Source organism: Hyperoodon ampullatus (genome assembly GCF_949752795.1).
Source record: "Hyperoodon ampullatus genome assembly, chromosome: 16".
NCBI classification, from domain to species: domain Eukaryota; kingdom Metazoa; phylum Chordata; class Mammalia; order Artiodactyla; family Ziphiidae; genus Hyperoodon; species Hyperoodon ampullatus.
This window is the reverse complement of record NC_136929.1, coordinates 10242405-10269665: the sequence shown is the minus strand read 5'-3', so window position 1 is coordinate 10269665 and position 27261 is coordinate 10242405. Positions and strand designations below refer to the sequence as shown.

The window sequence follows — 27261 nt, the reverse complement described above, 5'->3', positions numbered from 1 at the left end:
TGAGTCAACGCTGGGGCTGTAGGCCTGCCGGGACTGGTATGTATATTTTATGAGAATTAAATGTCTTCAAAGAGACCCAAGGGCAGATGGTATATTAATCAGGACAATGCCATCAAAACAAAAACACGGAGCTCTTTCCTAAAAACTGCTCAGCTGGCCCATTCTCTGGATCCCCACCCTGCTTCCCTGGTCAGAGACACCCCCTGGCTCATGCCCTCCCTCCCACGGCCTCCTCATCTGGTTCGGCTCCTTCAAATCTATCCCGCATCTGGGTCATAGTAATCTTCTCACTTTTGGGCTTAGACCCTTCAGTGGGGGTCCACTGCTCTTGAGCAAAACCGTCAACCTTTAGGTTTTAACACCCAATTCTGTGTTACCTGTCCCTACCTGTCCAGCCTCACCTGGCCCTGTGCCCACACCATGCTCCCGTCATGCCTGCCTCTTTCAGCTCTTCACAAGTGTCCAGGCCTCTGCGCCAGGGCCTTTGTCGCCTTGGTCCCTCTGCTGGGAGCTCCTCTCTTCCCCTTTCTCTCTTGTTCTTCATGAGCTTCCACTTGCTTTTCTGATTTCAGTTCCACCAGAAATCTCTCCGAGAAGCTTCCTCTCATCAACAAGGTCTTCCTCTCACATGCTCACAGCACATTGGGTTGAACCAAACGAAGCCGCCATGTTTGTGTAGGTCAAAACAGTCAAAATGGGCAATTTCTTACGGTTCAACCTAACACTCACTGTACTAGGTTCCTAGGACTATTGTTAACAAATCATTATAAGATCATTAGCTTAAAACACAAAAATTGATTCTCTCGGTGTTCTGGAGGCCAGAAGTGCTAAATCAGGGTACCAGCAATACCACATTCTCTCTGAAAGCGCTAGGGAAAAATCCTTCCTTCACTCTTCTCAGCTTCTCAGCAGTCTTTGTTGTTCCTTGGTCTCTGTCATTGCTTAGCCCTCTTCCCTGTGTGTTTCTCTGTCTGTCTGAATCTCCCTCTCCTTTCTCTTACAAAGACACCAATCATTGAAATCAAGGCTTGCCCTGAAGCAGTATGACCTTAACTGATGACATTTGTGAAAATCTAATTTCCAAATAAGGTCCCATTCTGAGGTTTCTGGTGGACATCGATTTTGGGGGGACACTATGAAACCCACTACACAGAGCATTGTTTGAACTTACAGTGTATGACTTGAACTCTATATCTGTTCTTCCTGAGACTGTAATCTCTTGGAGGACAGGGATCATGTGGGAATTTTCCACTATTCCGTATCTGGGGCCCGCCACAATATTTGACACAAAGTAAGTTAAACAAATATTTGTGGAATAAGTAATTATACAGATCAGATGGCAGAACTAAACTCTCCAGCAGATAACTGGGAAATAAAAGAAAGGATTTGAGGTATATTCTAAAGGATGGAGAGACAAGCAGAAAATATCTGTTTCCCAATTGAATAAATTTGTTGGTGTGAAGTATCGGTGTCCCTAGATTCACAGAATAGAATAAAATTATACTCTGTGACATTTAACCTGAACGTATGTCTGCCACTGATGAACAGACGAATGTTTAGAATAAGTTTACACATAATATTTTGTAACATTGAATCAACTATCCTAGAACATAATGTTTAACAGGTGTAGGTTACCAGTACTAAAAAATAATCCCCATGCCTATATGTTTTTAAAATGGAACTCATCTCATTCTAACTTGTATTAGAGTTATACTCCCCAAAGCTTGTAAGCTCCTTAAGGGCAAGATTCCACTTTTAATTTACTTTTATTGCACCTTTTAGAGAGTAGAAATATAATAACTGTTTGTGACTAAATGGATCTGAACTCAGCATGAGTTGATCATTGCACCGTAAAACTGCAAAGAGCAGGTGAGAAGCTCTTTCGATGGCTCAGAAGGTTCTTCAGGATCCTGCAATCCATCCTCTTGACTATCAGGCATTGCTGCCCCGTAGATGTGCCAAATGGGGCAATTAAAATAGAGAAAGGTGAGTGGCTGCTGGAATGGCAGATACGTCCACTTTCACTGCTGAGGCACTGACGCGAATCTTCTACCCGTGGGAAGGGGCTTCTTTCTGAACCCCAGTGCTCTTTCGCTTGTTCCCAGAAAAGCAGCATGATGAGGGATGAACATACACACGCTCATCGGTCGGGCAAATCCTCTCCTGGGCGTTAACCTCCTGGACACGTGTGCACGCCCAGCACAGCTACACCCTCCCAAGCCCACAGCAGTGTCACCTGTAAGAGTCCCAAACTTAAACTCTTCAAGTGCCCCTCAGCCCCTGAATGGAAGAGCAAATTGTGGTCCATTGAAACATCTGAGTCAACGAACAACAACCAAGCACAAAACTTGGGTGAATTTCCCAATAGAAGAGTGAGTAAAGGAAGCCAGACAAAACAAAAGAGTACAGACTGAATGATTCCATTTATATAAAGTTAAAACACAGGCAGCACTAGTCTATCTGCTTGGTCCCAGGAGAGCGTTTCCCCTGGGGTAAGGGGGAAGCATGCTGACTGGACAGGTGTACGGGGAGGGGCTTCTAAGGTTCAGTCACTATTTCTTGAGCTGGGCACTGGCGGGGGGGGTGTTCAGTTTGTAAAAATTCAGCAAAATGCCTCTTTCTATAAGTATATTATAGTTTAGTAAAAAGTTTTCTTTTTTTTTAAGGGCAGATGATGCATTTGAGCACAATCGTTTAATTCTTACTTCACTGCTAGTAACCTCCATAACCTTCACCATTGCTTATTCCCCAGCCCATGATCATGACTGAGCTACAAAAAGAGAAGAAAAGAAGAAAGCGCAAGATGGGATTAGAGAGCGTGTGTGTGTCGAGGGGCTGAGCAGTGGAGGGGGATCAGGAAGCCGGGATAAACGGAGGCACTTCATGGTATTTTGAAGCCACTATAAAGTTTCTTTAATATGGGATAAAATGGTATTCTAGCTTTTATCCAAATTCTTTCCCCTTCTGCATGTAAGCACAGATTTTCCAAGATTAAATTTACTTTGATGCAAGTGAGGGAAAACATGGATTATATTGGATATACTGGATAATAATTTAAGATCATTATACTGTATCACAAAAGCTGACCTTCTAACATATAGTAATTGTCATCGTAAATTTCCACTTAAAAATTATTTCAAAGGTTATGATTCTTGAATGGAAGAAAAGTAGCACAGAGAATCCCAAGATTTTATTCTCTTTATCGAAAAACCTAATGTAAAGAACAGTCCGAAGGAAGGAGGTTATAAAGGCTTCAACTGAGCGTGAAGTCTGGCTGTAGCATATAGATCAGATGATAGCTTTGCAACTGACTCACATGGTTTAAAAAAAAATTTGCAAAAAGGAAATTAGAATCAAAGGAAAAAATTTCAAACCTTGAGCTTTAAAAAATATAAATCATCTCAGCTCAGTGCTATTCTATGGCTCAGCATCTGTCTTGCTGAGATATCATTACACATTGGGTGGCTGAAAGGCTTTTCCTTTACTTGTGCTTCTCAAGAGAGTTGGGAGTAATTGGTCTGCACGACACATACCCCGTTCTGCCTCATTGCTTAAATCTGCCATATTTCAGCCTGGGCTTTCTTCTGTTAAAATATTCAAGCATTATTCAGTTTCAGTTCCGTTCTGAATGCTGCAACAAATAACTGAATTGAAGGATTACCTTAAATAAATTTTTTTGGTAATTTTTGGTGTGATTTTCTAAAAGAAAACAATTTAAAAAGCATTCAGACTTGGGAAAGATTCTCATTTGAAAATCTAGTCCTTTCTGGCTTGGAAAATGTGCAGAGATCTGTGGGTTAATGTAACTGAAGAGTGGTTTTTGACTCCTCCACGTATGAAAAAGGACCACATTCCGTTTAACCCGGAGAAGGGAGTTTCTCAGTGTTAACTGAGTCAATTAAGGCTGAATTCTCTTTGCTTCTTTTGGTTTTTTGTTTTTATTTTTTTTTGGCTGCGTTTGGTCTTCGGTGCTGCATGCGGGCTTTCTCTAGCTGCAGTGAGCGGGGGCTACTCTTCGTTGCCGTGTGCGGGCTTCTCACTGCAGTGGCTTCTCTAGTTGCGGAGCCCAGGCTCTAGGCGCGCAGGCTTCAGTAGTTGTGGTACACGGGCTCAGTAGTTGTGGCACACGGGCTTAGTTGCTCCATGGCATGTGGGATCTTCCTGGACCAGGGATCTAACCCGTGTCCCCTGCATTGGCAGATGGATTCTTAACCACTGTGCCACCAGGGAAGTCCCATATCTTTGCTTCTTTACATGATGGCTTTTGCTGGTTTTTCTAGATCTGTACATGACTTAGTAATTCAGAATGGAGACTCTTTCTAAAGCATAAACTACTATTTTTCAAGGAAGTTTCTCTTGCTATTTTGCACCTGTGATTCTACAACCCCAGCTGCAGATGACCTATCTGGAGTAATGATCAAACATGCTGGTTTTTATTAATATCTCTATGTTACCATAAAACCTTGACATACAAATATGTATAAGGGATACTTCTCACTAGCCTATTGAATCCAATAAAGAGTTTCTTGGAGGGGAGAACCTTTCTTTTTCCTCTGTGCAAATGTCCCTTAGCTACATAACTGCATGTGAGACAGCAAGCAGTACTGTGTACTTTAAAAATGTTTCCTTTAAAAAGTGTTGAAGTCATCAGGTCATTAGTTAGGGTCAGCGTCAGGCTGTTAGTTAGGGTCAGGGTCAGGGCAGCAGGGTCAAAAAGGAGAAAAAAAAAGTGTTTAAGTCACTGCTTTTTCCTTCTTTTACAAAAATCTTCAATAAACCCTGTACCTCCCAACTTCAAATTGGAGTTTTCTGGTTGTAAATTGGAGGGCTCATTTCTTGGTGTGCATCTGGGCCATAAAAGCTACATTTATTTGTGACAGCTGGCACCCCAAAATGTTCAAGGTAATTTCATAACTTCAGCTGATCAGTGGCATTTCCTCTTCCACGTCCCCCTTACAGCCTGACCCCAAAGAAGTGGGGAGAGGAGGTGTTTTTGGAGGAGCTGGGAATTAAGTGGCTGTTCTTTGCCTCCTGGTTTGAGAGGCCAGCAGCACAGATGCATTTACACCATCTTCTGACGTCCCTAAGCTCTACAGGAAATGTTCACTTTCATGCTCTTGTTACAACACTGAACCTAAGATCTTACAGGCTTTAAATGTCCTGCAGAAGGACATTTTTGTGCAGTAATGTAGGTACTATTTGCAACAAACCTAAGCTAGCAGAAACTGTTAACAAGACAGTAAAAGAAAGAAAACTATTAAAAAACCAGAATACCAAATGATGTTGAACGGTTGTTTTTCTTTACATTATTGTCCCTTAAAATCCCACTAATGGGATGAACGGTTTCCTTGAGATAGTAGTAACGAGTACAGTTTGCTTTTGCATGTTTTTTCCTCTAGGTCCAAACACCTCTATTTTACATCGTATCTGTCTTGCGTTATTCAACCGAGACACAGTTGTTTCCATTAGGGAATTTACTGAGTCATAGAAACATGTTTATTATGACAAAAAATGCATTTTTTGCTCCACTTCAAATGAAATTATATTAGGGTTCCATGTAAACTAGATGTTTGGTTCTTGTTATGAGATGAATATTCAGTAAGTAATAGGAAAAAAAAAAAAGCCCAGACCAAAGGGAATTCAGAATATACATTTTTGTGCACTCACATAATTGTCCTCCCTGTTTTGCTTTAGAAAACACAGGAGATAGCACAGTGCATCAGTAAAAAAGTAAGAAGACGTACATTTAAATTTTTGTTCCATTTTATAATCCCTTAACTGCTTTGGATTTCAGTGTTCTCAAATGAAAAATGAGGATCTTCACTCTTTTATATAAATGCCAGATATTTAAGAGAGATGGTGTATTGCCTGTAATTTGAATTACTCAAGGGAAATGTGCTATAAAAATCAAAGCTATCACTGAGCCACAGCAACTGCTGGCTCCACGTGAAAATGGTCTCATCTCAGTGAGGGGGCTAAATGGAGAGGATACTGCGCGCTGTCGACCCCTCCTCCCTCTAGCCTGGGGCCGCTTCATCCCACTCGCTCCAATTTCTTCCCCTTCGCTACGATGATTGATTTATTTTCTCACGATTCTTGGTTTAAAAAATGAAAATGAAAATAGAGAAAGGCAAACCTTTCTCCTCACCTTGTGTCCTTCCCTATTCCCCCTCCCTTTTCAAACTTGCTTCTTGAAGCTTGCTTACCGTCTACGCGACTCCTTGGCACTAACTTCCCCTCGTCCACTCCCTCTCGGGCCCCAGGTCTCTCCCACCACCTCAGTGGTCCCAGGCTGCTGAGTCCAGTGGCACTTGGACTCACTATCACTCCTTAAACCCTCCCAACTGGGTTTCCATCTTAGTCCTGTCCCTTTAAATCTACCTTAAAGAACACCTAAGAAAGAAACACCACCTTGTTCCTGGGCCTTAAAGTAATTCAAGGATGGTCAATTATGTGTAGAATAAGTTCTACTTAGCGTGGCTTAAAGTATCCCCTCGTGCCTTGCCCTTTATACTCTAACAATATTGGTTTGTGTGTCCCTCCCACAGAGTCCCATTTGTGCCTTTGAACATCCCGTCCCCCTGCCTGCAACACACTTCCCTTCCACACTTGGTTAATTACAATACTTCCTTCAGAAACCATCTCTTCTAGGATGATTTCTCAGAATAACAATTGGTACTCGAAGTAGCAAATGTGTGCAGATACTCTGCTGAACGCTTTGTTCATTGCCTCATTTTCTAACACTATTTAATCCTCAAAATAGCCCCCTGATGTAGGTACCATAATTAGCTCCATTATGTTACAGATGAGGAAACTGAGGTCCAAGGAGCTCAAATCTGCTGCCCGCGGTTGTGCAGCTAGAAGTGGTAAGCACTGGGATTTGACCACCATCTTTCAGATTCCAGAACTTCAGCTTCTCAACACTGCTGTATACTGTTTCACCAAAACAGCGTTTTTAAGCAATAGATGTGTTTTCACTTCTGCAATTTTGCACCTGCTGTTTCTTTTATATGGAATGCATTTTCCCACTTTCCTAATAAAATTTGATTCATTATTTTTAGACATATCTTCTCGATCTGGCTCCAACCTGAGCTAGGCACGTCTTCCCCCAGGCTCCCTGGGTCTTCGACCCTAGTGCTCAGGGCTTTGCACTATAACTCCTTAATTCTGTGTACTTCTCCCCTACTAAGCTGACAATTTTTAATTAAGGGCAGGACTCTCTGTGGCCCCATGCCTCACTGGATGTTTATACACAAGAGACAAGGATAACACAATGGTGACGAGATGAAGAACAAAAAAAGGCAGCATTAAGGGTGTCCCACAAACAGGCTGAAGTGACCGATTTGTGGTATTTCTCATCACTTGGTTACCCTTTCCTTAGGCTCTTTACAACGTGGAATCAGCCATATGAATGAGCACAAATGACTCTTCCAATTTCAGATGAATTATATTACTAAGATGAAGAGAAATGACAAGGCACATCAGATTTTCTATCAGAAACAAAACCATAAAAAACCACTTTGTTCCTGATGAAGTCTATGCTTCCAACTTTATAAGATAAAAAAAAAATCGTAACTGACTATAAATTCTATACAACATATCTATGGTATAAAGCTTCACAAACATATGAGCCTTTGAACAGGGCAACAGAGCAGCCAATTTATGTCTATATATAGTGTTATTAGAGTTTACTGTAGAAAATTCTTAGCCTGCTTAAAAAAAAAAAACCTCTTTATTTTGAAATAATTTTAAACGTACATAATAGTTGCAAAGATAGTACAGAGAGTTCCTGTACACCCTTGACCCAGCTTTTTCTTATGTTAGTATCTTACATAACCATAGGACATTGATCAAAACCAAAAAATTAACCTTGGTCAAATACTTTGAACCAAAATGCAGAACTGCTTTGGAATTCCCCGGATTTTGCAGGAATGTCTTTTTTCTGTTTCAGAATCCCATCCAGGATTCCACATTCTATTTCATTGTCACGTCTTGACACCCTTGTGTGTGTGTGTGTGTGTGTTTTAAGCTCTTCCTTACTATCTCCACAAAATATTATACTTAAGTCTCATCTTGTGTTTTCCCTGCCTCAACTCTAGAATCAGTCACTTCTCCAAAGAATATTGATTTGTTTTATTGGAGAATGGTTTTTAGAAATGAAAATTTTAGGACTGGGTTTTATTGGTGTTACTGGCATGTCACTGCTTCTAGGCTCGCCCAGAGGAAAGACCTAGGAAATATATGTATGTATATGAGCCCTTGTATACACACATATCTATATTTAGTATCTACTTACTATGTTTGTATCTTATGTAACCATAGAGCTGTATATATGTATCTACCCTTGTATCCATGTATCTATCTACATATCTATGTCTATATATCTACTGATGTATCTGTGTATCTATATATCTATTTGTGCATCTATGTATCTATCTATCTTACAATAACTGAGTTCATACTGATACTCCTATTCCAATTGCCAGAGGGTTCATTCTGGCATCTTCCCTTTGCTTATCTGTAACTTCTTTCTCTGACTGTGTGAAATCTGGCTCTCATTATCTCCATAAATTTCTTTATTTGTTCCACCTTAGTTTACAGGTAACTAGTGTCAGTGATGGTATTTACTATGAAATAAATCCCACACTTTAAATCGGAGGTTTGGAAGACACATATTTTGTACTGGAGTCTCCACACTGGGGTCTTGAACTCCCACCCATGCTCTGTCCTCTTAAGTAATTCCATCTCAGGCAACCATCATGCATTTTCCAAGTATCATTCCTGAGTATGCCTGTGGTAGATTGTACAGTTGTTCAATTTTGCATACTTTGAGGGCAGAGGGCTTATTAGATGCACTATGAAAATTCACATTAACATATTTTATGCAAAACAACATGGAAAGAGGGATAACATCAACTAAAATAACGTACGTATACATTTCTCATTTCTTAGTAATAATCTAAGTCATTCTTTTAATATCAGAGGAAAAAATATTCCATCGTCATGTGGCTGTGAGTGAGGATGCCAGCCATGCCCCGCCTCCCACGGTGACACTTGCTGAGCAAGGACAGCGGGTAGAATGTAAGGAAAGGCCGACAAGGAAACCTTCAGTTATGAATAAAGAAGAAGACTGGTTGCCCTTCTTAGATAAGCTCCATAGCTTTCTGGCCACCTTGGTTATAAAGACACCAGTCCAGGGCAACCCGGTCTCATATGTGATTCAAGCCTTGCTCCCTTGCCCCACCCCAGCCCCACAAGTATGACTTCCTTTCCAGAACTGGGATGGGGACCTGGTCTTTTCACATCTCCTTCTTTGGGGTCTAGCTCCTCCAGAGCAGAGGCCAGCGTGGAGAGTTAGGAGAAGAAAGGACTGTCTTAGGAAACCAGCCACATTTCAGGGGAGCCCACTTTGTGGTTTGGTCTGGATCTACCCTGCTCAAAGCTGATGGCTTTCTGTATGGCTGACCAGCATTGAGAAGCAGAGATACAAAATTCCAGCCTAAAAGGAAGGATGTTGACTAGCTGGACCCATCAGATTCTTCTCCCATTGGGAGGTTGAACTTGAGACAGAAGAAGTGTTGATTATTTGTAACAGAACAAACATTTACATGGGACAAAAACAAAGATGGATTGTTTGTGTTTCCCTAAGGCAAAGCATCAGCATCATTCAGCACCAGCATCATTATTTTTCCTTAAGGCTGCGGGATCTCTTTTCCTTCCACCCTATACAATCTCATCCAGATTTACAACTTCCACTAGTACAGAGAGCGTCACTAGGACTGAAGAATCAAAGAGGGCAGACATTTCTGTCTGTTTTTTTTGCTGACTTACCCCTTAGGCCTAGAACAGTGCCTGGCACATGGCAGGCACTGGATAAACAACTGAGAATGATATGGAACGTTCATATTTGTATCTCTAGCCAGCCAGCCCTTGCTCGTAGACTCTAGACCCACACATGCAACCAAGTACTAGGTGTCTCTGCTGAGTCTCAAACCCATCACAAACTCAACACATCCAAGACTGAGTGATGATCTTTTCCCACAAATAAAGTTCTGTGCTAATGTTTCTCGGTTCTGTGAATGGTATCATCATCCATCCAAGGAGATGAACCTGAAACCAGGACTCATCCTTGAGACTCTCATTTATGTCCTTAAATCTAAACATTCACCCAGTCCCTGCTGATTTTGCTTCCCAAACAGCTCTCCCATTCACACTGCCTCCCATCGTAAAAGCCTTCAGTGGCTTCCTATGGTTCTGGGGGCAAAGGGAAAAGTTCTTTTCTTTTTGGCCATGCTACATGGCATCTTAGTTCCCTGACCAGGGATTGAACCCACGTCCTTGCATTGGAAGTGTAGAGTCTTAACCACTGGACCGCCAGGGAAGTCCCCAAGGGAAAAGTTTCTCAAGGTGCTGCATGGTCTATGCCCCACTTACTTTTCTATACTCACTTTACACCACTTTTTTCTGGGGTCATGCTGAACATGTTTCCTTCTCTCTGGAAGGCTCTCCCCTCCCTTTACCTATCAACACCCCCCATGAAGTTCACGGCTGCCCCTCCTTCATAACTCAGCCCAAGTGTCTCTTTCTCCTTCGCCACTTCCCTGACCCCCATCTGGGTCAAGGTCTTCTATTAACTCCTCACTCAAATGCTGTTCTTTTCTGCAGAAAGTTCATCTCACGTTATAAATATTTATTCACTGCTCTGATTATTTGATTGATGTCCAACTCCTCCATTAGACCCTAAGCTCCATGAGAGCAGAAAATTTAACTGTTTATTCTCATCTCCTTAATGCCTGGCCCAGTGTTTTGCACACAGTAGGGACTCAAAGACTGAAGGAATTGAATGAACAAGCAGATAGCAGAAACGTTTTGGGTGGAATAGACAAGTACATGGGCTTCTCAGAACAAAGAACAGATGGACTGCGTGAAAGCTGAGTCCCAAGGGAATCAAGGCAATGACAACACCTCATGTTGCGTGTATGGGCACACAGAGGAGAAAATTCACTACCTCACTCCTGAAACATGTCTGAACGCAGCTACCAACGAGCCTGTTTGCAATTCAATGACTGCAAGACACTGCAGAAGACTGAAAACCAATTGTCACGTTTTTTTCTTAGAACCATAACCATCTAGTTTCCCACTGCCTGTGAAAGGATCTGAGGAAATAAAGCGCTGTTGGTGTTTAAAATTTTTGTTTTCATGATTAAAGAAAGCAAAGTGAGATAGTGTCTCCATGGCTGGGCAGGGGGCTGAGGACCGGGCATGCTGAAGAGTAACCCTCTTGCCTGGTTTGTACACATTTTCCCTCCAAACCTCACTTAAAAAAAAAAAATCGTAATAATGTCAAGAGCCATCTGATTTTGTAAGAATGCCTTTCTCATTAAAGATACTTCAGAATTTAAGAGAAAAAAATCGAGAGGTTATCTTGTAGAATGCTGTGATAAACTGTAATAAAAGTAATTCTGAATTAGCACAGTTGACACAACCGACAACTCATCAATGTAAACTTGAACGGTCTTAGGCCCTTCATTTTATGTTTGTTCAATGTCAAGAGAGACTTGAGCTGCCTTATTAACCATCCTGAGTGCCAGGGGATGAGGCAAAGAGCAAGGTTTCTGAAAACAACAGCCTCTAAAAGTGATCTGGTTTGGGTCAATCACACATAGAATGAAATTTTGGAAGGGCTTAGAGAAACGCTTCTTCCAAGAAAGTCTCAAATTTATAAGATTTATTATTATGGGACTTGTTTGATTAAGGGCAAAAGGAAATAAGTCCATCTGTTGAGAAAGATGTTCTTGGTTGGTGAAAGCTGCCCGCCATCCTGAGAGCACCTACTATCCTTCAGCTCTGTTACTTCCTGGCGGCCCAAAGCGGTTCTTTGTTTTTGAGGCCAGGGGGTGTATTAGCTTCCAAGGGCTGCTGTAACATAGTACCCAAAACTGGTGGCTTGAAACAGCAGAAATTTACTATCAGTTTTGGAGGCTGAAAATCCCAAATCAAAGTGTCTATGGGCTTGGTTCCTTCTGGAGGTTCTGAGGGAGGGTCTGTTTCAAGACTTTCTCCTAGTTTCTGGTGACGGTCCACACCCCAGGTGTTCCTTAGCTTGTACATGCATCGCTCTAGTCTCTGTCTCTGTGTGTCTCTCTTCTCCTTTTTGTATAAGGACACCAGTCATATTGGATTAGGGACCACCCTAATGACCTCACCTTAACTTGATTTCAACTGCAAATACCCTATTTTTAAATAAGGTCACATTCACAGGTACTGGGAGTTAGGGCTTCAGTATCTCTTTTTGAGGGACACAATTCAACCCATAATAGGAAGACATCAATTCTAACAGGTACCTTGTCTGTTTTGTTCTGACTTCCTGGATCCCTGACTAGTACCTGTTTAACTCCAAAATTCCAGTTGGCTGCTCCCCATTTTTGCATTGACTTCTAGATTTCTAGGCTGCTGTCTTTTTTTTTTTCTTTTTCTTTTTAAAATTGAGGTATAGATGATTTATAATATTATGTAAGTTTCAGTATATAACACAGTGATTCACAAGTTTTAAAGGTTATACTCCATTTTTATAGGTATTATAAAATATTGGCCATATTCCCTGTGCTGTACAACGTATCCCTGTAGCTTATTTATTTTATACACAGTAGTTTGTACCCCCATCTTATCTGTCCCTCCCCACTCTAGGCTGTTTTCTTATGCTGATAATTGATATCCTCAAATTCTTAGCTTCTGTTGTAACCAATTAGCTTGAACCCTGATCTGAAGAGTTCTCAGTCTTAGCTACTTCATCTCTTTAAACAGATCTTATTGTTGTTTATGTCTTAATGTGGCATTAAGAATTTATTTTTTAAAAGAAGCCAAACAATGAAGCTCTATCAGAAACAGCAGATCAAGTGCTATATAAGATGAGCTTTTGAGATTTCAGTTATGTTAAATTATGGGTAATAATTTGTAAACTGACAACAAAAGAGTCATCTCTGACCAAAAGATTGAGAGAGTGGCTTCAAGCGGAGCTGGGTTACATCAAAGGCTTTGGGTAAAATGCTGAGTATTCCAACTCAGCCACTGATGATTTATAGCTTCTTTGGGGTATTGATCCTTGGCCCCTGGGCAGCTGAGTTTTTCCCGGAGCAGCAGAAATCCTAGTGTTGGATGCCTCCAGCTGCAAGTGATTCCCAGCTGTTGTACAAATGTCACTCTCTGTGCAAACCGCAATGGGAAAAAAAAATGGTTGGGTAGCACTGTAGTAAATGATGTTACTACATAGCTACAAAAATTAAGAATCAGTCCGTAACCCGGTGGTCTGTCTGGAAACTTGGAGCATGAGAAGTCTGAGAGAAAAAGGTTAACAGCTCGTCTTTACTTTCTTAGCTGTCATCACTCATCTCTGCAACCCAGCTTCTGCACCACCAGAATCCCTGAGCCTGCTCTCACCACCTTACCAATATGGTGACCAATTTTTTATCAAAATTAAAAAAAAACTGTGGTCAGAAACACATAACATCACATTTATCATCTTAGTCTTTTTTTTTTTTTTTTTTTTTGCGGTACGCGGGCCTCTCAATGTTGTGGCCTCTCACTGTTGTGGCCTCTCCCGTTGCGGAGCACAGGCTCCGGACGCGCAGGCTCAGCGGCCATGGCTCACAGGCCCAGCCACTCTGCGGCATGTGGGATCTTCCCAGACCGGGGCACGAACCCGTGTCCCCTGCATCGGCAGGCGCACTCTCAACCACTGTGCCACCAGGGAAGCCCAGTTCATAAGCTATTTGAAGGCAGGAACAATGTCTTGCTCATCGTTATGTCTGGTGCCCCTAACACGACATCTGAAGTACAGCAGATGCGCATTCAGACCGCAGGATTACAAAAATGGGGAGATCTAGTAAAAGGAATACCTCAAGTGACATTAGCCTGATACCATTACGTATTTGAATCACACAACCCTCCTTCTCCACACCCCACACTGATTCCCAGCTCACTGAGCTATATTCTGATTACAATTTGACCTCCAGTCTACACATCCACAGGGAGAGAATCTGCTGATCCAAAAATGCAAGCATCTAAACCAACCCATTTTCCAGACACTCGCCTTAGAATGAATGAATGAACTGATTCTCTGAGCAGGTTGTGTGTCACCTGCATTGGGGTCAGAAAGCCCTTATGATCCCAACTTAAGCACTTTACAAATTATATGAAATTGGGCAAGAAATTTATCTCCCTGAATGTTAGTTTCTGTGCCTTTAACATTTAGAATTAAATTCAGTAATTGCATATGAAGTGCCTGGCACCAGGTAGTTTTCAATAGGGAATATTTATTATTGTAACAGTTGCATCCTTCTTTCATGTTACGTTCGTTTGAGTTCACTCCTGTGAGATGGAAAAAGTACTGAGAAGACTGAAGGCTCGACTCAGATCAGGAGATGGCAAACGGTGCTTAGCTGAGTGGCTACTCTGTCCCCTTGCTGTTGCCCTAAATCCAGAATGACTTCAATACAGGAGACAAGACAGAGATGAAAATGAAAGCCCCCAGGAAGGCTACAGAGAAACATTAACCTGGAGCTCATATTTTTTTTTTTTTGGAGCTCATCTTTTTAAAAGGACTAAGATTTTTGTTGTTTTGTTAAAATCATAATCAACAAGAGAGAGAAGTCTCTTTACATGTCCATCCCTCACTACGCACTGGACGTCATAAAAGACGAAACTTTATCAAATTTGAACCAGACAACACTCAAATGGGACTTAATACAGAGCTGGGGAAACAGTTTTAATTTCAGAGCTTTGAACTTAATCTACACAGACTATCTCTACTTCCCTTTTCAATGATTCTTTTCCCTGAGGCTTCTCTATGGGTCTTTCTTTTTCTCATAGTTTAATGAATCTTCTACTGCTTAAAAGAAAACCCTTTATATCTGTCTTGCACTGAATTTGCAAAAATCATTAAAGCTGCAAGAATTCTCTTCCTTTTCAAAGTTTGCAAAACTCCACCTACATTCTCCAGTGTCTTTGCTACATCACAGAGCATGAAGGTCATTGTTTCCTACTGCTGTTTAGAGGACAGCAGTAGGCCAAGGGCGTTTTTAGCCTCTATATGAACTGATCTGGCTTCTCGGCAGCCAAATTATACATTTACAGACAATTTCATTTCTAGTCAATTTTCTGATCTTATGTAAAAACCCATTATATATCTCTATTTCTATCTCTATCTATCTCCAGGTCCTGTATTGGGTTTTGGTGATGCTGAAAAGAGAATCACGGTCTCTATTTAATTAGATACAGGGTCACATAAATTATGGCAGCTAGGAAATGATTGCTAGTGCTATATTGCTGCTAGGAAAGCAATAGATGAATTTTATGTGAATGCATAATTGGCATGTTTTTTCAGAGCATTATTTATTTTGGAGAGTGACAAAGGAAAAGCTACATTAGTGGCTCTAAAGGCACAACATTGGTGATGGCATGGAGACAGTTGGCCTGGGAATGAGCATTTACATCAGAACCTACCCAAAGTCATCCCCAAGGAGCCCTTTAATTATTGCCCTCTGAGTCCTCTCTTTAAAAAAGTTTCTATCAAAATGCCTTTATTAAGCAATAAATAATTCAACGTTGCTTCTTTTTCCTTAAAGAAAAGCATATATGAAGAGCCTTCAGAGCATTAGCATTAGGGAAGTAGTGCTGCTGCCTAGAATTCACAAATTTCCAGCTAAAAGTATTAAAGTAGGCATTTTAGTCGGGCAAATGCACAATTCCCTTTAGGTTTCCTGAAGTGTTAAAGAAGGCTGCTGGTCCCATAGTTTCTCCTGAAGAGCCCCATGGGTTAGTATCCCTGGCTGGAAACCACTGTCTTAAAGGGCAAGGAGGCAACTTCAGAAAATAATGGGGAAGCAATAAGTAGCATGTTTCTACTTAAGAAGGATACAGTTCCAGCACCATGGATCCTGCAGACTGCGCTTGCCTCAGGGAGCTTCTCCACAAAAGCTCTGGTGCATGGAGCAATCTGATGCAGCATCCGGTCACATTTCTCCCCCTTTATCACTGGCTTAGATGAATAATCTGTGCTCTTTCCTTTAATTTCATCTCTTGGATGTTTTCCTCGTTCACTTCTTCACTTCTTTCTCTTCTCCCATTCTAGTTTCTTCACTGTACCATTCAGCTTTCTACCATTGTCTCCTATCCCATCCCCCTCCAGGGACATAATCCTTCTCCCAAGCATGAGAACCGACTTTTTCTAATAGCCCCCGTTCAGTGTTTCATATCTAACGTCTCCATTTTAGAGGTGGCTCACACTGGTTTCTATTACTTTTGAAAAATGTCTAGGCACCAACATGTATATTTTAACACAATTGTTTTTGCCACAATCATAATAAAGTACATTAAGTCTCTAGAGACCTCTCTAAAATGTTAATATGCTGCAAGCACCTTATATCTGTGTCTAAGGAGGGTCATTGCTCCAGAAGGTCCCTGAGGGAACGGGTGCTTTGGCCAGTGTCTGCCATCAGGTGGAGTGAATGGTAAGCATCTCAGCTCTCAGCTTCTGCCAAAGTCCTAACTCCAGTCCCTCTAATTAGATCATCTGCCTTTTGGATAGTTTTAATGATTGGGTAGCTTAATTCACCTCCATTCCTCAAGAAACTGCCTGTCACATCAATGGTTATTTCATGAATATAATGACATTTCTGTCATCTAAGATATCATTATTTATCAACAAGTAACTAACAGTCTTATGAATGATTCTCCACAGTGGCATGGCTCATGTTTGGCATTTATATGGCTTTAATGTGACTCAGTATAGTGTAGAGGCTGAGTCTGGGCTTTTGGTCCAAATTGCCTGGGTTCAAATCCTAACTCTGCCACTTATTAGCAGTGAGACCTTAGGCAAGTTACTTCTCTGTGCCTTAGTTTCCTCACCTGTAAGATGAAGCTATTAATAATACTTGCATCACATGGTTGCTGGGAAATTTAAATAAATGAAAATACAAAGTACCTGGCACTGAGCCAGTGCTCACACAAACGTGACTGTAGCCATAAGACCCTACAGACTAGTTGGTGGAAAGGGTCAAAGATTGAAAAAAAAGTTTAAACTGAATAAAGACAGACTTTGGAATACAGAGTGCTTTCTGGAACTTGAAACATTAAGAAAATCTACTATTTTTTCACATTTTCCCCATCCTCTTCTCTGGGAATAATAAAAAGAGAGTAAAATCGTTTAAATCCTGAAATAAATACCAGCTTTGTAAAGCAAGGACCAAGGTGGTTATACAGCAAGAGATATTTATTGGTTGTGTCTAATTATATGGTTGGTCAATTTCAATTCTGAACTCACTAATTACATATTTCTTCTACAACTAGAAACCATGGGAAGTATTTGCATCCATGGCATAAACAACTTCCCAACCCTCATTTGAAGAACCTACCACTGTTGCCACAAATTGAAAAAATCTGGAAGAAATCATGCCCACCATACCCAGATAACCATTTGCCTGTGTAGCCCCAGGACAGGGAAGAATTTAAATCCTTCCTTGATATGCTCACAGTGGGCATCTTTATATCAAATATGTTTTTTTTTTCTTTATTGACTGCCCTTGGTTAAAAGCATAGGCTTTGGAAATAAACAAGAGTAAAAAAAGGAAATGCTTAAAGTGATTTTCAAATATATAAATAACAACAAAAATTTAAATAGGTTATGTCTTTGTTTTTTAAAAAGTAGACAACTCTATCCAACTTGAAAATTCTGAATGTGTAGGGCTTTCCTAAAATTCCAGATAGGATCTTCCCTGGGATGTTAATAATCCTAACTATTGCAGTGCTGGGGAGGTGATCCAAGAGTATTTATCCAGGCTCCCCCCTTTTATAAATTCTGCTTCTCAGAGGGTCTCTTCTCTTTGACAGAGTCAAATATTCAAGCCAAGTATCTTCCAAGGAACAAAAACTATGAGAATAGCTAATAACACCTGTAATCTTTCTGCCATCAATAACATAATCTTCACACATTTACATTTACATTTTTGGAATATGATTATCAATGCCATAACACCCAATCTATTTTCATATACAACTGGGCACACAGTTGATCAATTATTCTATCCCATTTCTTATAACCACTTTGGGCACCCAGACTAAATTCTCTTTTAATGTCTAGTGGTCAGGCAAGTTTATGCTTAATATTTTTATGATGAGGATCAAGAGTATTACATATAATTATGCCAAATGGCAATCTGGCCCTGAGGCATTTCATTTCCAAACTACCTTCATTTAATGGCAGAAGGAGAATCTAAATTCAATTTACTATTCTATGTCCATCTTAATTTTACTCAAAATAATGATATAAAAATATTCCTAGGATAATCATAAAGCAATAAAAATTTCCTTTGTTGATATTAGAGAAGGTTAAACTTAGAAGAAAATTATTTGCCAACTCAGATTGTCTTAATTTATTAAAATCTATCTTTTTTTACTTTGAACCTTGAACTGCTTTAATACTACCTGTAAGCACATGTTTTGTCCTTATTTTTTTTAATGTCGATTTAAAGAATCCCCCATACATTACTTACTTGTTTAAGCTTCTTTAGATCTTCATCAAGTTCTAAGTTGTCCAAAATAACAGCGACAAACAAACTCAGGAGGATCTATAAAATGGTTAAATAGCAATGAAAAAACCCACACGCCATAAGTATCAAAATATTATATATATGATATAGAATATCTACCTAAAATATACACTTACATAGAATGCATTAAACATGAGTTGTGAATCACTGCATAGGTATTTTAAGATACTTATAGCAAATACATTCAAGGAAATGCATCTGTTAACTGAAATAAACAATATAAAATATTAATTTGCTTTATAAAACTGATTTAAAATGAAAATTAAGAAAACTTTAAAAAAATAACTCAACAATCTTACTTCTAAGACTGTATTCAAAGAAAATAACCTGAAGTACGAATGAAAACCTTTATATACAAAAGTGCTTGAGAGGTTATTTGTAATAATGAAATACTGGAAATAACATCTAACCTTATGTAAATAGCTAATACAGTTATAGAGATCTCTATTGTAAAATTCATGCAGCCATTACAAGTCCATTGTGGTAACTAGTCTCCGACATTGTGAGGCACTGGTGTTCACAGTCTTGTGTGTCCCCTTACACACTGAATATGGCTGGTCTGTATAACCAACAGGTTACGGAAAGGATTGTGTGTGACTTATGAGGCTAGGTAGGAAAAGACATTGTGGCTTTCACCTCGCTCCCCCTTGGATCACGCACTCTGCTGGAAGCCAGGTGCCGTGTCTCTATGGAGAGGCCCATGTGGCAATGAGCTGAGGCCTCCTGCCACAGCCATGTGACTGACCCATCTCAGAAGTGGATCCTTCAGCCTTAGTAAAGCCTTCAGGTGACTGAAGCCCCAGCTAACATCTTGACTGCAAACTCATGGGACACTCTGAACTACAGAAACACCCAGCTAAGCCCATCTCAGATTCCCGAGCTGCAGAATCCACGTGAGATAATAGATGTGTATTGTTGTAAGCTCTTAAGTTGTTCATAATTTGTTCTATAGCAATAGATAACTAATACACTCATGAATTTTAACAGTAGAAAAAATGCTTACAATATTAAATGAGAGTATATATGGTAGAAGTGCAAGTAGGAAATAATAGAGAAAATGCTAGGAGGAGGTACTTTAGAAATGTTAACGGTGCCTGCCTTTGTGAAAAAAATGGACTCCCCCTCCCTTTTTTTTTGTATTTCACCATATTTTCCCAAATTAAAAAAAAGGCATATGCTTCATTTGGAATGGGTAAATATGGTAAAAGAAAGAAAACAACAAAAAAGTAGAATTTAAAAAATATTTTAATTTCTAGTCCCCTTTCAACTTTGAATTCTCTAAAGTACCACATTCATTTAATAATCTTTTTCACTCTTAATTTATATTCTTCCTTTTAATTTCCCTCTTAGCAGATTATTCCCATGTGTTACTATTAGACTGTTAAGCACAAAGGTAAGAAAATCGAGGCAATTTAGTCATGACTCTTAAGCACCAGAGAGATTATTATACAGAAGTTAATGGCTAGCTTTTTTCCAAGTTTAATGAGCATATAACAAGGGGGAAAAAAAAGCCTCAACTACTATGAAGTTTTGACAATGTTTGGCTTGGGACAATTGCCAGCACTCTTCCTGTGAATAGCCACAGCCTTTGGGATCCTACCAGAACTTAAAGAGGATACAGAATGGTCTAGAACATAGATCTTTTTTCTTTTGTTTAATTTTTTAAAAATTGAAGCATAGTTGATTTCCAATGTTGTGTTCATTTCTGCTGTACAGTAAAGTAATACACACATATATATATATACTTTTTCATTATGGTTTATTACAGGATATTGAATATAGTTCCCTGTGATATAGGAACAACAGTAGGACCTTGTTGTTTATCAATTCTGTGTATAATAGTCTGCATCTGCTGACCCCAAACTCCCCATCCATCCCTCCCCCATACACTCTCCCTCTTGGCAACCACATGTCTGTTCTCTATTAGACCACAGATTTTTTACTGATGTCACCACATCCACCACACTGTGCACATCTGGGCACAGATATATTCAGGCTTACTCTAAACCAGACATTATTCTATACAGGACATTTCATAGTTCACTCCAAGTCTAGCCCTTGTCCTGTGACCTTGAGGTTGACCTTGACGTTATCATCAAAAGTACCCTCGGGGTAGGAGTCTCCCTTCTCCTGCTTCCTCTCCCTGACTCAGAGTGGCCACCTGAAGGGCTCCGCTGTGAATCTGAGCTGTCTCACACCACTTCTGTCTCTCCTGGGCACTGGAAGCAGCCCTGGCTCTGTGTCCTAACCTAACAGCCTTTCCTATTTCCACAGGGAAAGGGCTAACACAAATCTAAAAAGAAACAAATAATTTCCCTGATTTAAAAAGGGAAAGCCACAGTTCCCCTCCCTTTGCTTAGCGCATTTCCTTTGGAGAACTTGTGCTTATAAATTCTGTCCCTTTGAGATGTATACAGATCTTTCTAAAAGCTAAATAAGTCTCATCAGTTTACAACCCAGGAAGAGCACCCTGTCTCCCCTTCTCCATGGGAAGTTGGGAATATAACTTAGCCACCTGGACCCATGTTGCAAAACTACCTATTTATCATGGAGATATGAAAAGTTTTATTTTCCTTCGGGTAAAGGCAATTAGCTATCACAGAGGGCCGCCCCAGTTACCAGGTGAATTTAGGGGGAACTGTATTTAACAAATGATGCCGTCAAGGCTTCTTGCCTGAGGACTACTTGTTTTCATCCTGAGACAATGGATGTGATATGGGGATGTGTATCAAAGGGTGACACGGCTTTCTGTCTTTGCGGTCACTTTGGTGGATTGCCCGTGATGCCCATCACAGTCTGGTTCAGTGCTATTCAATAATAAAACTGTTTTCTTTCTTGTCTACCTTGGTGGAGGTTTTCTGGATTGTCAGGAGATTTTATTTTTAATTATTTTCCCAACACCAGACAGATGGCAGGCTACTTAACCACAGCAAGGTGATGCTATTCGATTAAATTGGACTCTGTCACTGTGTCAGACACTGCCTGGTCAGGAACATAAATGCAATACCGTGCTCACTGCTACGAAGCTCACAATCGAATTAAGCAGACGTGGGGTGGCAGCCTGGTGGAAAAGAGCAATGTGGTTGGAGACCTTGGCCGGCAAATAGGCTCTGACAGTCACGAGCTACGTGGCAACCACTAGCCCACCGTGAATTTCAGTGCTCTCATTTGTAAAATATAATGGCTAGAATAATAATAGCTTGACAAATTGCAGCTATAGTATTTTTCCATTTAATACTCCCGCAAGAACCCTGGTGTGTGGTATAGTCTATATGAAAATACACAGACGTAAACTTAGATATGCGATGCTAAAACAGTTTTCTTCATATTTTTACACATCAGTTGAATTTAGTCCATAAGCCCTCTATTTGTGTTGATGGCTGAAAACCGAATCTTGCTACATGAATCCAATTTTGTCCTTTAAAACTTAGTTACATTTGAATAAATGCTCCTTTTCTTTGTAGGTCTGGTTTAAAGTCAAAGATGTGATTGTCATTGGCCTCTGGTCCACTGTGGCCATGTGACTGGTCCTCTGTCCCCCATCAGGGGTAGTGATGGCGCTTATTTGGGGGACACTGGGCTTTCTCTCTGCTGAATTGATCACCACCTCAGTCCCTGCAGCTCCTGCTAAGATCTCTGGTTCTCGGTGACACCCCTTGTTTTAGTTTCCTGGGGCTCCTGCAACAAATTGCACTAGCTTTGTGACTTAAAACAACAGAAAGGGTTTAAGATCATGAGGGTCTGATCCTGAGTCCAGCCAGGTGCTACCAGGACAGTAAGATACCAAGGAGCAGGAGGATTTTGGCAGGAAGGGAGCTGTGAGAAAGTCTTTCCAGGTGGCATGAGGGAAGACAGGGCCTTGGGAGTATGGGGCTAACCAGGGACCTGGTGAGCAGGTGAGTAGGGCCAGAGCATGGGTGCCTGGAGGGAGGCTGAGGGAGACTGAGAGGTAGGCCTGGGGGCTGGCAGTTTGCCCAAATGCCACCAAGGGAGGTCGGGAGGTGTGAGAGGGAGGTTGTAATAATCACAGAGTGATGGCATTCTTTTCTTCTCTGTTAAAATTTTCCTTTCAGATGTTCTGGTTTTTTATGCAGGTAATGCAGTTAGTTTAAGCTCGCTCATTGAAATAGTAACGGGATACTGTTAAGTGCAGTTTGACAAAAGTTATTAAATACGTAATGTTTTGTTACCTTAATTTAAAAAACAGTACATTTTATACCTCCTTTTTGGAGGAAAGAGGGAAAAGCTACCCTCAGGGCAGAAGGACAGAGACATAGATGGGGGATTCTAGCTGCACATTCTTTTTCATGGAGATAAGAGTTTGATTTTCATGGTAGAGAGAAGGCAAGCCTCAAAAAGGAAGCACTTTGCTGAAGGGGCTTTGCAGGTAGAAAGCCCCTTGTTAACAGCGTCGAGACAAGCTCTTGGGGTGGGTTTTGGTAACAAATTTAAGCACAATATATGAGAAAGTTTAAAGTCTGCTTTAAACTTCATTAAACCTAGGTTCATTCACTATCTGAACGTTCAGCCTTTCCTGCTTAGTTAACATGAAGACGTGATGGCAGAAACAGAAACCGTATTTAAAAATGTGTGTTGAGTTCAAGTTTCCTTGAAACTCTGTGTGGACACAGACGTTTATGGATCCTTGTCACCGTGTTCCTGATGAGTAGGGCCCTGTGCTAAGGTGAGGACTTGGCACTTGGGGTCTGGCTTTGACATCTCTCTGGAGTGGAAATAGAAGATGCCGGAGAGGCTAGGTCTGCAGCTGATTGCCAGGAGGTGAGAATTACTTTGTAGTTTTTTTCTCAGACTCTAATAAGGTGGCAATAACCACCGTGATAAAGAAACAGAAGTGAAGGGAGGGTGGCAGCTTGGTTTCCATCGTATTTAATTTACATTGTCAGCGAGACATTATTTTCCTACAAACCGAGTGCTGTGCGGACTTGGACTTGAGCTTGCAGGCTGACTTGGGTGTCAGCCATTTATCCCCCCATCCCCCAAATTAATGGGAGTGGGGGACAGATCCTAATTCTGAAAGCAAGAACTATTCCTCAGTCATCTCAGTGTTGCTTTTTGTTGTTGCTGTTGTTTGTTCTGTTTTTTTTGCGGTACGCGGGCCTCTCACTGCTGTGGCCTCTGCCACTGCGGAGCACAGGCTCTGGACGCGCAGGCTCAGTGGCCGTGGCTCACGGGCCCAGCCGCTCCACGGCATGTGGGATCTTCCCGGACCGGGGCACGAACCCGTGTCCCCTGCATTGGCAGGCGGACTCCCAACCACTGTGCCACCAGGGAAGCCCCCGTTTGTTCTGTTTTTATAGAAAGCTGAGGTAATGCTCATTAACCTGAACCCATTACGTTGATGTCTGAGTCTTATTTTCAGCCAATGTCTGCCTACTACCAGTACCATCCGTACTGTGCCAAAAGGCTTTTCACAGCCATTAAGTGAGGTTCGCAGTTTTATATTAAATGCTACTGATATAACAAAAGAATTTTTACAGGTATTTGTCACATTGAATCACAAGAGCTTCATCATTTGCATGAAACCCTTTTACCTTTACACTTTGCTGGTTCTAAATTACACAGTCAACCTGTTGTGTGCATTGTTTATCTTTCATAATTTATATAATATTTAAATTTATAATGGGGCGTGGAATTCTAAATCACTATTTTTTCTAAAAGATGTAATTTCAGGGGAAAAATGGCTAATGATATATCCTTTCATTTCCTCTTGAGCTTTGTTAAATAAAGCACACATATACTCTCAACACAGCGGTATTTAGTATGTGCAATGCTTTCAAACAAGAAATTCATATTTATATTTTCATGCACTGGCTACTCGCCACTTTTAGCAGATCTATAACACTGCATTATATTAATATGCAACACGTGTATTTGCTCTATCATGCAATATACAATGGATGTAATACATCCACTTCCTTATTTTGTGATCAATATTGATACATTATGAATCACCGATTTCAATGAAAAAGTCGAGAATAGCTATTAAAATAGTCCAGGTATCTAATTCTTTATTTTTCTCAGATTACACACCCATTCTCAAGATATTTTTGGCATTGGCAATGCATTTGGTGTGGGACATCAGATCTCTGCAAGCCTGGCAAGTCTCCTTCCTAGAATTTTTATGAATGGGGTAGCTACTGCTTGGTGGGGTGCTGACCTTCCAGCTTAGTGGGTTTCAAACCCAATGTCTCCAGGTTCAATATGGCTCCCGCCGCACGTGGCAGGAGGCGTTCCGCCATTGTGATTCCTCACGACCTCTTCTCCTCTAACTCCTCCTCTCACTCCTGAAAAAGCCAGATTCACCTGAGCTAACATATTTGCTATGTTTAAGTTTGATACCTCTAACCACAGATAATTAACTTGGTTTTCTTCCATTGAACCATAATGCATTTCAATGAAATTCAATAAATGACTGAAGCAGTGTGTTCCCCAGCATCATTATTTCCTCCAATTTTGTTGTGACACAACCCCTCTGTGCAACACACAAGGGTTTTCTCATTCTCTCTACTGAAGGGAGAGGCTAGGTTAGCATGATTCAGGCTGCTGAAAGTTATGGTGTATTTTCTCAAGAGGGTGGCTTTACTGTCTTAGAATGGGTCTTCTTGATTGAGAATTTCTATCTCTGTAGCTTCCAATCCTGTTCTGCATTCTCTCCAACTCTGCATATAGTTCTGCACCTACCCTATCCATCTTTCCTTTGTCATTTCCATTTCTTATCTAAAGTTTCCTCTTATTATTTTCTTTTCCTTTTTATATAGCTTAAAGATAGCCCTTTAACTGAAATGTCACCTTTAATCTTAGTTCTTTCTCTACTGTGAACTTTATTAATAATTTCTATTTTTAACATTATTTTCAAGGATACAGTAGAAGCACAGCAGGAATCTGGTCAACACCTCATCATCTCGTGGTTTTTCTTTTCCTTTTTACCATTTATAATCACACTCTCCTGAGCTGTCTTGCAGGCGGTAGTTGGAAACAATTTCATTTTTCATATAGGTCAACAAAAAGTCAAGTGTAATCAGAGCAATGTAAAATGGGAAATGCTCACCACAGAGGCACTTTTAAATGAATTCTATAAAATCAAGTTATTTAATTTACACTCTGGAATGCCCATTTTTGTCACCAAAATACGACTATTTTCTGAAAGCTGCTGCTACAGAAGCAAAATCAAGAGATTGCTGTGTTAATGTAAGCACTTCAAAGGTAACAAAAAGACTATACACAATGAGTGCTTAATTACATTTTCTCTCTTTCAGTATTCCCATCACAGGGCTTTCCTTTGAAACAATAATAAAGGGGAAAACACTGAAAAAAAAAAAAGAGTCTTTCAACTGCTTGTCTTTATCCTTCTTATCCCCAAATCATTGGCAAAAGTGGGGGAAAAGATGGATTTCATAAGCATTTGGCAAAACTGCAATCGGTCAGGACAGAAATACAGAATATATACCTGGCGAATGAGAGAGACATTTTAAAGGAACAGTAGATAATGGTTATAAATATGCATTTGCTATACACTTAAGCCTGATTTTCATTGTGGGCTGACAAATTGGTGGCCCCAGGGGGCGATGGAATGGCCTGCTGTTTCTTATTCCAGAACAAACTGCAGCCGAACATTTTTTGTTTTTTTCTGCTTGGCACATGCCTGTTTGTCCCTGAGAAGACTCAATCAGGAGCTCCCCAGGTTGTGTGGCACCACCGGCCAGCATGGATAAAAATCAAATCAGAGCTTGTATATTTATGTGGACCTTTAAAAATTTTTTCCAATTTGGGTTAAAATCCTTTGTAGTATTTTACAAGAAAATAAAAAACTCATACATTTAACAAAAATGCTCCTTTTAAGCTAAATCCAAGCCTAAAGACAGACTTATGGAATAGAGATTTTAACTTCTAAATGTTCAGTTTTGAAGGTTATGCGATGCATATGTAACACAGGCTTATCACCTTCACACACATTTGTATGTTGGTCCACAAATCATCTCCAGCTGTTTTACTGCCAATATTTTAAGAATTCCAGATCGGGTTGACCTGGAATGATTGGGCAGCAAATGCTTATCATGTGCATCGATCACACAGCAAGCAACAGCTGCCCTCCTGCCTCTTATCACTTGTATCATTAGGTCTTGAATCACAGCTTTTTTTTTTTTTTTTTGCGGTACGCGGGCCTCTCACTGTTGTGGCCTCTCCCGTTGCGGAGCACAGGCTCTGGACGCGCAGGCCCAGCGGCCATGGCTCACGGGCCCAGCCGCTCCGCGGCATGTGGGATCCTCCCGGACCAGGGCACGAACCTGTGTCCCCTGCATTGGCAGGCGGACTCCCAACCACTGCGCCACCAGGGAAGCCCGAATCACAGCTTTTATCTGTGTGTTTGTGTTTACTAGTCCAACTTCCGTACTGGTTTAGGTCAGAGAGGACAGAGATCAAGCCCTTTCCCACTATGGCCAGGATGTAGGTTAGTACTTACACATAGGTTAGTACTTATGCAGAGTAGTTGAGATTCAGTAAAACTGTGCTGAATCGAATTAGGCTAACTTGATAGAGCTCATGATAGTGACTGACAGTCTGAGGACATACAGGATAATAAAGCAATTGTCGATAATGTTTAAGCAAAATCTCCAGTGACCTGGGGAAGTGACTT

The 27261-nt window shown here is 40.7% G+C and overlaps 1 protein-coding gene across 4 annotated transcripts in view; it reads right to left on the bottom strand.

Moving 5' to 3' along the window:
* The window catches only part of NALCN (sodium leak channel, non-selective), a gene marked incomplete at both ends in the record, with an annotated part of 256682 nt that overhangs the window by 97568 nt on the left and 131853 nt on the right, over positions 1–27261 (bottom strand). For all 4 annotated transcript variants that reach the window (XM_079721892.1, XM_079721889.1, XM_079721890.1 and 1 more), the window contains one exon: positions 18549–18623. In XM_079721892.1, coding sequence (XP_079578018.1) covers positions 18549–18623 — 75 coding nt within the window. The remainder of the gene's footprint in view (positions 1–18548; positions 18624–27261) is intronic.